General features: G+C 37.5%; 1 protein-coding gene and 1 long non-coding RNA gene across 5 annotated transcripts in view; one reads left to right on the forward strand and one right to left on the reverse strand.

The window, feature by feature from the left end:
* The window catches only part of ptprea (protein tyrosine phosphatase receptor type Ea), an 81,308-nt gene that overhangs the window by 20,732 nt on the left and 45,331 nt on the right, over positions 1–15,245 (reverse strand). For 3 of the 4 annotated variants that reach the window (XM_053238709.1, XM_053238710.1, XM_053238711.1), the window contains exons 3-5: positions 4,312–4,383; positions 2,169–2,265; positions 1,615–1,688 (exon numbers count right to left, since the gene is read on the reverse strand). In XM_053238709.1, coding sequence (XP_053094684.1) covers positions 1,615–1,688; positions 2,169–2,265; positions 4,312–4,381 — 241 coding nt within the window. In that variant the 5' untranslated portion in view covers positions 4,382–4,383. Of the gene's footprint in view, positions 1–1,614; positions 1,689–1,847; positions 2,120–2,168; positions 2,266–4,311; positions 4,384–15,245 lie in introns of those variants that run through there. The other variant, XM_026915098.3, reaches the window with a different exon arrangement.
* On the forward strand, positions 2,113–11,076 carry LOC113527366 (uncharacterized). The gene is made up of 3 exons (XR_003402870.3): positions 2,113–2,361; positions 4,872–5,036; positions 6,762–11,076. It is a non-coding gene; the product is annotated as an uncharacterized LOC113527366 (long non-coding RNA).

A 15,245-nucleotide genomic window follows, 5' to 3' on the forward strand; every position in this document is an offset into this window, starting at 1 on the left:
AAGCAATATAACTTTGTACTAGTACCAGTTTGGCACTTGTCACTTAAATGGATTTCTGCATACTTAATACAAATTGCTTTTATGCTACAGTAGCTTCATTAGCTGAGTGGTGAAAGCCATAAACGAGACAATATTACAGTTAATCTAACAGTTAGGCTGCATATACAAGTAGTATCCTATAGCCCCACAGTATAGAAATGCTATAGATTATACCCTAGATTTTTTAAAAGTAAAACCAGTAAAATTAATTGTTATGTTATTATGTTATGTCATATTATTTACACTACTGCTAGCTAGCTAGCAAACTGGTTCATTTTGTTACTGCATATCCACATTTTTGGTATTCTCCAGGGCACACTAGTGGGTCCCATATCATTTTAACCCACAATCGCCCTTGAAAATATTTTACAATATGCACAATGTATATCAGGGCCTACCAGGTATACAACTGCGGACTGGAATTATAGCTCACTTTTTCCAAGTGCACTATGTTCATTATCCTCTACCATTCATCTGTGTTACTCTCTGACCACAGCACTACTATGACTGTATAATTCTGGGTGGTGGATTGTTTCTCAACCCAGCAGTAACACTGATTTGTTTAGAAGACCCAGCAACACTACACCTGATACACTCCACCTGTAACACTACAACACACACTACCATGTCAGTGTCAGTTTAACCTGTTAAACTTTTAATTCGTTTCACTAGAATTTTCAATGCAGCTGTTTGGCTGCATTCCCTTTAAAAAAAACAGGGAACAGAAAATCTCATTGAATAGTCTCATACAGACCATATAACACCAGTATATTAATTTGAGTATTCATAATTTCTCAATTTTTTGAATTGTAAGAACACAGCTGTAATAATTTCACTGTAGTTACTGAACAGTATGCCTTTTAAAGGATGGGAACTGAACAATATGCCTTTTAAAGGATGGGAGTTTATGGTTTTAAGAATCTGTCAAGAAAACTGCAGCACTGAAGGAACTGACATGTTGTTAAACTGTCCGTCAACCTATATATATTGTAGAGTGCTTCACAATTAAAAGATACTAATTCTGAGACATGTAGAATTCCCAGGTAAGAGAAGAAATAGGAAATAGTACCTGAGCTGCAAAAACCACCACATAACAAGGAAGAGACTAAATCATTCACATAGGAAGACAAAGACCAAAAACTCTAACAATCTAAGTGATAACAAGACAAATTTCTTTCATTTTCTCCTAAATCTCTCAAATCTCCATTAATTAAAACCAACACACTTGTTCCTTACAGTATTTGTTATGCCTATTTATAGTTTTACTGCAAACTACCTCACCATCCTGCACAAATTATACAGAACTATTTTACAAACCCCAAGAGAATGGATCTGAATGAACTGTTGAGTTCCTTCTTAGTCAGAGCTTCTTGTGCATCTGACTGAAGAGAACGCCAGCATTTTACATCCGGTTCTCAATGCAAATAAACACTGAACTACTGAGAAACCACATGTCACATTCTAACCTTACTGTGCTTACAGATACTTGAAATAGCAGTGTAAGTTGCAACTGCTAGTCTGTTTCAAAGAATAGAGCGAGGTTGAGAGAGACATGTGAATGACATCTCACAGTACCTTGTTCTTCCAGAATGCCATTTGGTATCTTCTTGTCGACTACAGTGATGTCGGCTTTTTGGCGGTTTTTGAACCTAGGCAAATAATAGCAATAATAAGGAGAACCCTACAAAAAAACTCAGATAAATACTCATATAATCATAAAATCATATAAAGCAAATCATATAAAGTCATGTAATACGCCGAAACATGTTCTCTTCAAACAAGAAAAAAAGAATTGCTTTTTTTCTTACCATCGCAAACTAAGGCTTTTCTTTCTCTGTTCGCTCATCAGAGGCTGAGTTTTGCCACTTACACTCAAGACAACACGTTTACAACTCAGATAACACACAACTCTTGGTCTTGTCTCTGAGTGTGCGTGTGTGTGTGTTCTTATGAGTTACTTTCAGTTCCTGCCTTGAAGTGGGTGGAGTGTCTGGAAATGACGTGACATTCAATGTGTATGTGGATCTCTGTGTGTGTGTGTGTATGTGTGTGGGTGTGTAGGTGTGTGTGTAGGTGTGTGTGTGTGTGTGTGAGTGGGGGTGTTTTGTGTGGGTGAATGTTTGTGGTACCTGAGGCAGTAACATGCTACCAAAGCCACGATGAGCACTAGCAGTGAGAGTACGAGCAGTGTGGGCAGGATATGAGAGCTGGTGGACGGTTGGTTGTCTAAAGGAAGAAGGAGAGGCAGTCAGAAGTATTACAAACAAAGGAACAGGAAGCTGAGCCCCCACTGAGCTGCACAAGCTGGAATGGAAGTTCTGGGTGAGCTGATCCTGCCCTCAGCTGCCAGCTAAACTCATTATGCCTGATGTAATAAACTGCTTAGTGTGTTGTTTTGACGGCGCTGGTAAATCCCAGTCATTTACCTAACAGCGGGTTGTGACATTAAACCCAGCACATGGTATTTTAAAGCAGTCTGGCTATCAACAACCACTTTGATATTATAATTCATTTTAAGCCATGGCAAACTCAGCATGACTGCATCGAGGGAAAATGACGCTTAGATGAACGTTACAGCATGCCTAAAGAGGCAGTTACATACAATAATTACATACAAAGCTGCAGTTTTTAAAGGTATTTTTAATTATTGTGCAAACAACACAAAATATCTTTTTTTTAATATGAAATCCAACTGAGGGAATTCATTTGAGTAAAATGTCAAAGCTACTTTCCATTAGGAAATAGGGAATTGATAATCTCATTGAAGAATCTGAGTTAGTATTGAACAAGTGTTATTGAGTCATAAATGTTAAGAGCCAATCATGTTCCAATATGCAAATACAGACCATATTGCATCAGTTTACCTATTTGCGTAATCATGCTTTCTGAACTTCCTGATGAGGGTAAACAAAAGCCACATTAGATTTTCTACACCAGGAAACTATAAGCACTCGTCTTATTTTGAAGGGAACATAGTTTGTAGTTTGTCTTTTTGCAAACGTGTGTTAAGCGACATTAAGAAAATAATGATACAAAAGTCTGCTACTTCATAATTTTGCTTTTCACAGAAAGGAACTAGTTCACACTTCTAACGTTTATTCATTTGCATTTCATTTGTCAAATCTCACCTACATGAATTTAGCATGAACTGAAATTAACATTCGTGTCCCATTCAGATGAGTTGTTTTCTTTTTTTTTTTTTGCCAGTTAACTTTTATTCATGTTTGTTACTGTGGGCTAAAGTGCTCTGGGCCTTACTCTGTCACCTAATAGCTTTCTTTGTGGTACAACAACACGTTATTCAGTTTCAGTTATGAGTGATTTTAAAATGTATGTATTAATGGGGATCAACCCAAAAATGGTCATAGTAGCTTTTGAGGTTGTATTTTACATGTGAGGAATATGAAAAACAAAAACTGACTCTATGCCAGGGGTGTACAGATATATCCGTAAAAGGACAATGTGGCATTTCATATCAGCCATGCAGGAAGCCATCTGAAACAACTGAGATTAACAAGGTAAATCAGGTGAACTTTTGACCTACTCCCAGCAGAGGCTACGCCCTCCACTGTGAGAATATAATGATCTCTCTCTATATATAGCAATCAAAAGTATATGCCATTCAGAGTGCACTTCATATAATTTGTAGCCTAGCTGACAGAGCATAGCTAGGTAAATCTCTCAGCATAATAATCTCCTTTTAACTTAGTTCACTATTTACAGTTATTATTTACTATTATGAAATGTAATTTTAATAAGGTTCATACCTGAACTTAGGTTTATTAGCTCTCTGGGTTCTGACACCATTTTTCCACTCAGAGTAATAACGGCGCAAACATCCTGGGTGCAAGTGTCCACCAATAATCTGCCGTCTCAATAATGACCATTTTAGAAATGTAATTGTAAATTACATTTTTTAAAAAAATAAAAAGTAATGGTTTTTAACAATTCAAGCTCCCTTAATCATGCTTAATCAGGTCTCAATCATGACACAAGCAACTACTAAACTATTCATTGTGAATGCACAAGACTGCACTGAGTACAATGGTTTTATTAAAGACAGAAAGACAGTATAATAATATCAAATATATAAAACAAAAATAATTAAAAAAAAAAAAAAAACAGAGCCTGGAATTTTGCATTAAACAAAGATTAACAGAATACGAGTGTAGTTTTGGTTAATATATGTAGGAGAAATAAAAGCATAACATAAATAGTTTACTTATTTACTCACTAACATTTACTTATTAATAATTTCTTTTTTAAACTTACCATTTGTGCTGTTTCCAGTGGCCTGAGTGGAGGATATCTGTGTTGCCAAAAACAGAACTGGGACCATCATGGCTTGGGAGAGAGAGAGAGAGAGAGAGAGAGACAGAAAGTATTAGGGAGGAATTGTATGGGAGTCTGAAAGTGCAACATACAGCAGGATCCTTTATAAGAAAAAAACATACAATCATCAGGAGTCTCAGGTGCTTAAAGATACAACGACAAAAGTTTTTGATGACTGTTTCATGAAGGCAAAAGTGCAAAATTAGTGAATAAAGCAATCTCTAATAGTTATGAGTGTAATAGTGCAAACACACCACTAGATGGCGTCCATGTCATTCATTTAAAAATGATTCTTTCGAAAAAAGCTGCATCTGCAAAGCAAGTATTCATAATAAAATAATGTGACAATATAAACATCATTGTCTAATTGACAAATCTAAGTAATCATTTTTCATTTGATTTTGCTAGCAATGAATTTTGTGTAAGCCATGGTTTTTCAAGCTATTAAATAATAGTAATAATAATTCATATTCATTTATTTCCCATAACTCCTAATCCAGTTGGGAGTCACAGGGAATCCAGAGCCTGGATTCAGTGGTAAGACTACACCCAGGATGAGACGGGGTAAGACTACACCCAGGATGAGACGGGGTAAGACTACACCCAGGATGAGACACTAATTCGTAACCGCCGCATTGCCACGGTGCCACGCCAGCTTTAAAAAGGTCTGTGACATTTCCAGATGATCTAACCTGTCTGCCAGCACTTCTGTCTGGGTCATACACTGTTCAGTGTGTTGTACTGCCTGATTAAAATGTGTAAGGAGTGAAGCTGCTTATTGTCCAGGTCCTTTCCCCACTGTGATGTGTGTGTGTCCTCTCCGCTCAGCCTCCAGTAAGCATGTAAAAATCAGAAAGGGAGAGAGAAGGTCCCTGGATGGGATGTCAGTCCATCACAGGGCACCATGCACACCCACATTCACACACTCATTCACACCTAGGGGCAATTTACCATATCCAATCCCCCTACCAGCATATTTTTGGGAGGTGAGAGGCAGGACACCTACATCAGTTTTCAGACAAACGGCAGAAAACCACTATAGACATTTATAAAGGCTTATTCCAACAGACATAGTCTGTCTTAAATGGCTGAGTGAAGCATAGATTTCTGATGACATAAGGAGTGTTATGTTACGAAGTCATGCTCTTCTCCTATTTCAGAGTGCATATAACGTTTATGTAGGTTTGTGTCCATTGTTAGGAAACGTGTTATGTAGGTATTATGTAGTCCTATGCTCACTGCCATAATTAGGCCCACAATGCAAAAAATGTCATCGTAACAAGTTGGAATACCTTGAATATAATCACGTTTAGTGGATATTTCCTGTTATAAGCTTTTTTCCATATAAGCTTTTTTCCATTTCAAGCTTCTCATTCTATAGGCAGATAATTTTCCTTCTTTCTAGAAATAAATGCCATAATCAATACTGTATTGAACATATTTTCACTTGCTAAGATGCCGTTTTTTTGCACACTTCAGTATTAATAAATTATATGACTTCATTTACACTTGTCTTTTTAGCACATAATCAAAACAATAAATCACTGTTCCAGAAAGTGAAGAGAATTATGGACACATGCAAGTCTGCCTGCATGCATTCAGTCAGAATAAGGATCCCATTAAAAGTCAGATGACACATGTATACACACTGCACAGGCAAGTGAAACAGCCCTATTCACAGCCAGCACCACAGTAACAAGCCTAATGCCTGGATAATGAGCAGTGATTAGTGATGAGCAGAAACAGACTGTTTCACCTCTGTGGAATGTCAGTGCTGTCAGTAAGTCTGTCCTCTCGCTCCTCCACCAAGCCTCTAATAATGAGCTATAAGTTTGAGGCTATTAACAAACACCGTATCCTCCTCCTTTCTGTGTGAGAGTCAATACTGCATCTCATGGCTATTAATAAACCTACTGTCTCGCCCCCTGTGATTGACTGATGAGGGATTTCTAATGAGAACAGTGTCTGTGGAAACAGGAGCAATTCATTACACATTACACACACACACACACACACGCCAAGATCCAATTTGATTTTGATTCAGGACACCGAGAGACGACAAAACAATTCTTTATGTGTCTTGTTGATTTAATACAGACATATTAAGTTCAAATTTGATTATCACACTTTCAAAACAGAATATTTCAAGAGAATCATAATGAATCTAAAAATCAATATTTTCAGTATTTGCCCCAATTCCCATATTCTTCGCCCTGACAAGCTGCTGCTGCTGAACCCTTAAACAAGACCCTTAAACCCCACTGAACCACAGGTGCCATTTCCTTCAAGGGTAGGATACACAAAGAAGCATTTCATAGTGCACTATAAGTGTATGTGTGTATATATCTCCATGAAACACATATAGAGGCTATCTTTCATCTTTCTTTCAGGAACATTTCCTGTTTAATTACTTCACAGAGATCCTGAAGCTTCACTCTAGTCCCTCTGGACCTGCATTCTGAAGTCATGAAGTGCCTGTGTGGCTTTTTGCCAGAGCGCCACAGGGGATTGTGGACATAACTAGGCCACGTTAGTAATTCACTATTACCCAAGTAAGAGTTTAGACAATGGAGCTGCAGACGATTCTGTAGAAATGATTTATTATAAAACTATGCTGCCATTTTTGTTCTGTACCTTCAGTATATTCCCTGTTCTGATGTTTAATCAGCACTGTTTCCACATTTCCCTCCTTTAAGATATGAATGAGGTTCTTCGCATCAGCCATGTCCCCCTCTGACTGTGTGGGTCAGTTCAGAAAGACATTGTTGTAAATAGGTCATGGGATAAGCTTGTGCGTGGGCTTCTCTTTATGGGAAAGACGCTCACACATCGCCTTGGGTAAGGCACTGGGGAACGCACTTTTGGCCATTGTGTCCCTGACTGCACTTATTCATCTGACGCACAGTGGGAGAGTGTGTGTGTGTGAGAGAGAGAGAGAGAGAGAGAGAGAGAGAGAATATATATCTGTACACTGCCTTTCCAAAGTATGTAATAATGCAACATATCAAGGTGTAGCTAATATTTATTAACCCCCTCTGCTGCCTGTGATATAAAGTGAAATTGCTTCAAAAGACAACACTGATAGACGAGTCTTTTCCTTCCCTCTAATCAACCTCATTCCCTCGAATAAAACTACACATGCCTTATGAGTAGCCTTTTAAGTAAAAAAGAAAAAGCAAACATAGTCTGCGTCACTGGGCAGTGAACACTTTGATGTAATCACTGGGGAGTGAAGGTCAACCGTACAAAAATGTAAATTATCTCAACTTTATAAAGCTTATTGTGCAAAACTTAACAGCAAGAAGTCCTTGACTGTTTGTTATTTGGCACAGCCTGTATTGTCTCACTCTAGTGGTTTTGTTTTCACTCGACATGTGTTTAAATTTGGGTCACTTTTAGCAGTAAAATGAAAAGCTAATAGAAGTGATAACTGATGCCAGCTTCACAGACACCAAACTTATTTTGTTGCTTATGTATGGAATAAAAAAAATTAAAAATGTACCATTATAGGAAAATAAAACAAATAGTACAAATAGTGGCAAAGCATGTTTATAATAATCTGACTTCTTAAAAACTATTTGCATGATATACATGATATATAGCCAGAAGTTTGTTGACACCTGACCATAACACACACATGTGCTTCCAGATTTAGTCTCCCTTTTGCTATTATAATAACCTCCACTCCTCTGGGAAGATTTTCCACTAGATTTTGGAGTGTGGCTGTGGAGATTTGGCCACTCAGCCACAAGAGTATTAGTGCGGTCAGGCACTGGTGGGTGAGGAGGCCTGGGGTGCATCCAGTGTTCCAATTCATCCCAAAGGTGTTCAGTGGGGTTGAGGTCAGGGTTCTGTGCAGAACACTCAAGTTCTTCCACTCCAACCTTAGCCAACTATGTCTTCATGGAGCTCGCTTTGTGCACAGGGTCATTGTCATGCTGGAACATGCTTGGGCCTCTTAGTTCCAGTGAAGGAAAGTGTAATTCTACAGCATACAAAGACATTCTATTCAATTGTTTGCTTCCAATTTGTGCAACAGTTTGGGAAAGAACCACATATGGCTGGCTGTGATGGTCAGGTGTCCACAAACGTTTGGTCATATAGTGTATTTAATTACTCATAGTAATAAAAGCACTGAAATGAAACTCCTCTCTCTAACAAATGACTTAAGGTTGTGAGTCATGAGCAGTGTAAATAACAAAGCCCGACCTGCAGGAAAACAAAATAAACCTATAGAAACCCAAAAGCCTTACAGGGTTCAGAAATCATAGCCACATGTGCTGCAATTTTACACACAATGTATTCGACAAATAAATTAGTTGCCTTTGTAGTTTTTGCCTGATTTTCTCTCACTATTGTGGGACTGACAAGTGTGTTTTCATCAGATAGAACAGCACAGAGATGCGTTTTGACATCATGTCACGAATCCCCCCTTTGTATCATGGTTCCCATGGTGACAAGCACCATGTGCTCATGTTTGTTTTGGTTTCTGTTTTGGTCCTGTCTTCAATCCAACCTCCCTAGAAACAGTGTGGCCTCTTTCCTCTCCAAGTATTTCTCGCATACAGTACTGTGCAAAAGTCTTAGGCACCCTCATTTTTTTAGTACAAACTTTGTTATAGATTTTTATTTTATGACTTCTACATTATTGATTCAGTACAAAAACATTTTAGATTTCCAAACATTAGTTTTCCAGCACAAAATTAAATGTTACAGAAAAATGTATGTCAGTAAAGAAAGTAGCATATTACATAAGAGACCGCCTTAAAATAAGAAGCAAGTGCGACAGTCAAAGTCTCCAGAAGAACTGTGGCTGCTTCTGCAAGATGCTCAGTAAAACTTACAGCTCATTTCCTTATAAAACTGCACACACTGTACCTGAGACTACTATTTTTTTTTTTTAAAAGAGAAGGATCGTCACACCAGGTATTGACTTCATTTCATTTATTACTGTTTACTGCTCTTTATAGCGTTTTTATTTAATGTAGAAACATTTATTTTCATTGTTTTTGAAGGCATCTTTGCTCTACAGCATTTCTTTGCATGTGCCTAAGACTTTTGCACAGTACTGTATGTCTGAGTTTTGCTGGCAGTTGCATTTCAGAAATGGGTAAAGATTCCCAAAACATTTAATGGGCAGTGTATGTACATACAGGAAATGTGTAAAAGTGAATCGCATGAGAGTGTATTGGGATGAATTGTATCCTGTCTCAGTCGTGTGCTACTTTGGATAAAATTGTCCGCCAAATATATACATGTAAATGTGTGTATGTGTGAGATGGATGATGGAAAGTGTGTGGTGTGTGAGAACGGTGTTAGTACATGGAAGTGATAATGAAGAGTGATAACAGAGAGCCATATTGTACAATGTTTGCTCCAGAAATAGAGAAGTGTGCATTATGTACAATATATTCATTAAATCATTAAACCATTAAAGTCATAAGAGGTTAGTGTGTGATTAAGGAAGTGTCTCATTTTAAAGAAAACACCTTGTTACAGAATAGAACTGAGCTGACTGCATATAGGACTTCAAAATACAGCCCTTATTAGCCGAAATACATCTCTGGATCCTCTGCTGCAATATTTCAAAGCAGGTTTTTCGGTTTGACTGTCCACTTGCTGCTGCATCAGCAAACACACAGAAGACAATGGAAGAAGAGCATAGCTCATGTGTCTGGTCTCAAACATGCATATGATCATGTCTCTCCCATCTGCTCTTTCTCTCTATGTTACACACAATAATGTTAAAAGTTTATCAGCAAGTGTTCTGTTAACCTGTCATGGTTCTGCAGTGGTGTGGCCTTGCCAAAATGAATTTCAAATCAGTTGAAAAAGCGCTGCTTGGCTAGAGCGAGAGGTATTATCAAGGACACCTGCCATCCCCACCATGGACTGTTTGTGCATCTCGCATCAGAAGAACACTACAGAACTCTGCGTTGTCACACAAAAAGACTCATGAACAGCTTTTTCCTTTCAGCTGTACTGGTGCTGAACTCAGCTTCCAAGCATTAACTCCCAGGCTCCACCTAATAACTAAGCATTAGCATTAGACACTACTGTTATCTGCAACTATTTGCAAGTACTTGCACTTTACTGCACTACCTGTAATTATTATTAGTACTATTACTTATATTAGACTATTATTTGCACATTATTGCTATTTGCACATCTGCAGTTTTTAACCAATGTATGTAGCCACTGCATCATATTGCATGCATCATGCTGCTTACCACTACATGTATACTGTTTATCTCAACTAACTGCACCATAATTCTTATTTATTCCATTTAACTTAATTGCCATTTGCATTACTGGTATGCATCATATTGTTTACCTTTACCTGTACACTGTACACTGTAAACGTATTGCACCATAACCTTGTTACCTCATTTTAACTTATTTGCTAGTTGCACTACTGGCTGGATGCTAACTGCATTTCATTGTCTCTGACTCGTACTCTGACAATGACAATAAAGTTGTCCTAACCTAACTAAATGAAACCACAGACACCTAACCTAAATAGATGAAACCACAGACACACATAAACCACAAAAGCACATGACCACACCCATACACACACACACACACACACACTGGAACGACCAATTTACCACTGCTCTATCTCAGCTCAAACTTTTTATTAAACATACACATACATAGGGATGGGGATGTGACAAAAATATCATATCACGAGTGTTGAAGGCATTTCTGTGATACACGATATGTATCATGATATATAGGTTTGCTCACAGAGGTGCTGCATTAATAAACAAATTTATAATAATTTTAAACAAATTTGTAATAATTCATTTTTATTTATTATATTAAAAAATAACGTTTTAAAAATAATGTATATATGTACAGTATACATTGTATGTATTTATTTTTTTTTTTTTACATTTTACAGTATTAAAGATTAAGCTACTTCCAATCAGTTTGTAATTATTTTTAAAAATAATATCACAAAAAAAAAAAGATATCACAATATCACAGTTATCTATGATGATAATTTATCATGATTTTGATATTATACTGTACTTCACTATATATATATATACTATACTTAAGCCTATAATTAGGGATTTTGTTACAAAAATCCCACACTAACTCAAATTAAAAGATGATAAATAAAAGACAGGCAGTGTCTGTGTGTGTGTGTGTGTGTGTGTGTGTGTGTTGGGGGGGGGGGGGGGGGGGGTAATCACAGCAAGAGATGACAGCATAAAAAATCTCTCCTTGCTTTTTTTCTTTGCTTCACCAAGGCAAATAATCCTCGTCAGGGCCCAATGGGCTGTAGCAGATTTACTAAGGGGGTTTTCCAAACAGCCCCAGCACTGGTTGTCCTGGTTACGTCAGGCTGCAGGGGAAGCTGGGATATGGGAGGAGGCAGATTCTGGCCTGGCGGGGTAAACCTCTGGCCTGGAGAGATGTCTAACAGTAATAACTATACTCCTCAGTGACAGAGGCGGCAAGGCATTCATTAAAGAGGCCCCACATCAGCAACAGAACAGAGCCCCTTTTTTATCTTTCTCTCACATTCCTTGTCCTGTCTGTCTCTGTTTCACTCTCGATATTTTTTTTCTGTGACACTCTTCAGCACTTTTTTGGGAGGGCTTTCTCTTTAATGTGTTGCTCAGAATAGTACCACTCTTCTGTCTTTTCTCTTTCTCACGCTGAAGTCTTCTCTATAAAAGATTCTTTATATTCAGACAGGGACACCATTTCTTCTACATTCATATTCCTTTCTATTACTCTTGGGGAATATGGCAAAAATATCATATCAAAATACACTCAGAATATACCATATCACAGTATATAAGTTTGCTAACAGAGATCCAAATCACTAAGACAACAAGTGAAATTCTACCATTTTAAACTCTGATTACCTTCAAAAGTAAAAAGAGAAAACTGCATTTAAAGATTTCATTCTGACTGTGGCGCAGGAGCATCACAGACATTTGGACAGCCGGAATCTGATTACAAACTGAACTGATTCACGATGGCATGTAGCTTTCCAATAACTTGATCAAAGCCTGACATTCACTCTGTGAGGAAATCACACGTAGTGAGCATTTAGTGCTGTTTGGTAAACTGGCTCCATGATCTTCGCAGCCAAGCACCAAGGCAAGATTAGAAAAATAAAATCATTTCCACCTCATTTTGGTGAAATATATTTATGGTTTCTTAAAGGTGAGGTGTCAAAGTATATTATAGTCAGAAAAAACTTTTGGCCAAAACCCAATGTCTCATCTTTTTTGGTTGAATTCCTCCACAGTGACATCCAGTGGATTTTTTAGTATATTTTACACAAAAAAGTCATTACAAAATATATATTTTATCATATACTCAGCTATTTGCTACTGTGAGAACTCCTGAGTTGGTCAGCCTTATTAAATTACAGAAGATATTATTGTAGAGACAATACTACAATATTCTTCAAAAATTCTTTCCTGACATAAATTATTGCCCAGTCCTTAAACCACATGTTTAACCCTTTAAATTCTCATGAGCCTTCAGAGTGTCCACACTCTTATAACTACACTGATGAGCCATAACATTAAAACTGTCTACCTAATATCGTGTAGGTCCCCCTTGTGCTGCCAAAACAGCTTTGCCAAACCATTCCTGCACAATTTTTTGCAGTGTGGCAGGGAGCATTATCCTGCTGAAAGAGGCCACTGCCATTAGGAAATACCATTACCATGAAGGGGTGTACTTGGCAACAATGTTTAGGTAGGTGGTACGTGTCAAGGTAACATCCACATGAATGCCAGGACCCAAGGTTTCCCAGCAGAACATTGCCCAGAGCATCACACTGCTTCCACTAGCTTGCCTTCTTCCCATAGTGCATCTGGTGCCATCTCTTCCCCAGGTAAGCGACGCACACGCACCCGTCCATCCACATGATGTAAAAGAAAATGTGATTCATCCATATGTGGTGATGCTTATTACAATATCCATATCATATCATCACAGGACTACTTTCTATACTCACTATAATTTAAAAAAAGGCAAATATAATGAGCAGCTTCAATCGATAAAAAATTATTTCTTTTATTCTGGTTAAAATAAATGAGTGTACTCTCCTTTTTAAAGTCTTATTTTATTAGATAATCATATCCTGTCAAACTTGTCTGAGATTGCATTAGTGTTCAGGAAAATGATTCATTCTGAGATGCGTGGTGATTTTATTGAAATGTTTCCCAAAATTTCCATGGACTTTTACAAAGGCTTAGGAACATTTTATTTAAAAATGTTAACAGTACCAAACATATCTAATGAAAACTAAACACTTTGAGAAAATAAATTAAAGTTAGGGTTTTATATTCATCTTAAAAAATCAGGATCAAATCAAATCGTAAGGTGTCTAGAGAGTCACACAGCATCATAGTGTCATAGTAAATATCACTTAATGCTTCTGAGAGCTCACTGGGCTCATTTGGTGTATATATAATGTAACTAATTCATCCACTCATTATTGCAAATCTGAAATATTATGCAGCAGATTTTCATATCAAATTAGACCCATATGTTCATTTCATTCATTACTGACCCCTTACAGTGTCAGACAGCCTGTTTTCTGTACCATGTGGCATACACACTCACACGCATGCACGCACGCACGCACGCACAAACATACACGCACACACAAGCATTTGTTTCTAATTTAAATTACTCTGCTGTTGCGGAATGCTGCAGTCAGGTTTTGGTATTGTGGCTTTTTTTAAGGAATCAAGGTTAGGTACCAGTTCTGCTTTCTGTTACTATTATGGGTATTAGTATTCATTTTCAGCACGCACTAATTTCTTCTGCTGCTGTCTTTGGCTTTCTAAAGTTAGCATATCATCTCCTTCCACAGAGCACTCCGGTAATCAATCAGGATCTCTCTCCTGTGAGTGCTCAGGCTCGAGTGTTATAAGTGACCTTGGGGCCTGCAGTGACGCCATTTCTCATCTTTTCACGGAGCTTGTGCAAAGAGGCAGGAACTAGCGACACCAACGTACAGCACACATGCCATTTTGAGTCACAAGTACAGTACAGAGGAAGAAGAGAAAATACTTATACAGTGTGAAAACACTTCATGGCTTTGACACCTGCTATGATAAGAAGTATCAAAAAGCTGTGATATTAGTCTAACAAGTGTCTAACAGCTACAAGCACAGGCCTTATAGGCCACATCTACTAACATTTTGCAACATAGTAAATCATGGCTTTAAGAACTGTTGTGATATAAGAAAAAAAAGATTTTAGTGCCTGCACTAAGCTCAAAGGAGGTGTCAATACTGTTTTGTGCTTTTGCCTCATTGCATGTGCATTTCAGGGAGTTTTTCTCTCAGAGAGCGAAATACTTCTGAGGAGATTAATAAATTTATTCAGGCTGTTGTTAATTATAGACTTTGTAGCTTTTCACTGAGGTTAATAGTCAGCATGTTCAAAAAGACGCATGTAATAAAATATATTTCCAAAATTTTTATGTTTTTTGTTTTATGTTTTTTGTTTTATGTTAAGTGATCAGCAATGCCATTCTGGAGACAAGTCTGAATTTACTGAAAGGGATGAAAAGTCTGGGATACAAATACAAAAGGGATACAAATTCTATAGTGTGAGCTCGTTAGTGCTAATTAGTTAGCTAGCTAAAACACAAACTTGTTTTAGGCTAAAGAGATCTCTCAGTGCGCAACTTTGTCCAAGGCTGATGCAAGTGAACTATCTAACTATCTAGACTTTAAAACAGTGTGGAAAACAAAACTGTGGTTGCTTTTGATGGGTGCTGTGTATTTCATAATCTGATCCAATCTGAGTTCTCTTACTAGCTATCATTATGGATTTCATTCTTCTATTAGTGCATATAACCTAGGTTTGTGAACTGTTGA

The sequence above is a fragment of the Pangasianodon hypophthalmus genome, chromosome 12 (genome assembly GCF_027358585.1).
Source record: "Pangasianodon hypophthalmus isolate fPanHyp1 chromosome 12, fPanHyp1.pri, whole genome shotgun sequence".
In the NCBI taxonomy this organism is placed as follows: domain Eukaryota; kingdom Metazoa; phylum Chordata; class Actinopteri; order Siluriformes; family Pangasiidae; genus Pangasianodon; species Pangasianodon hypophthalmus.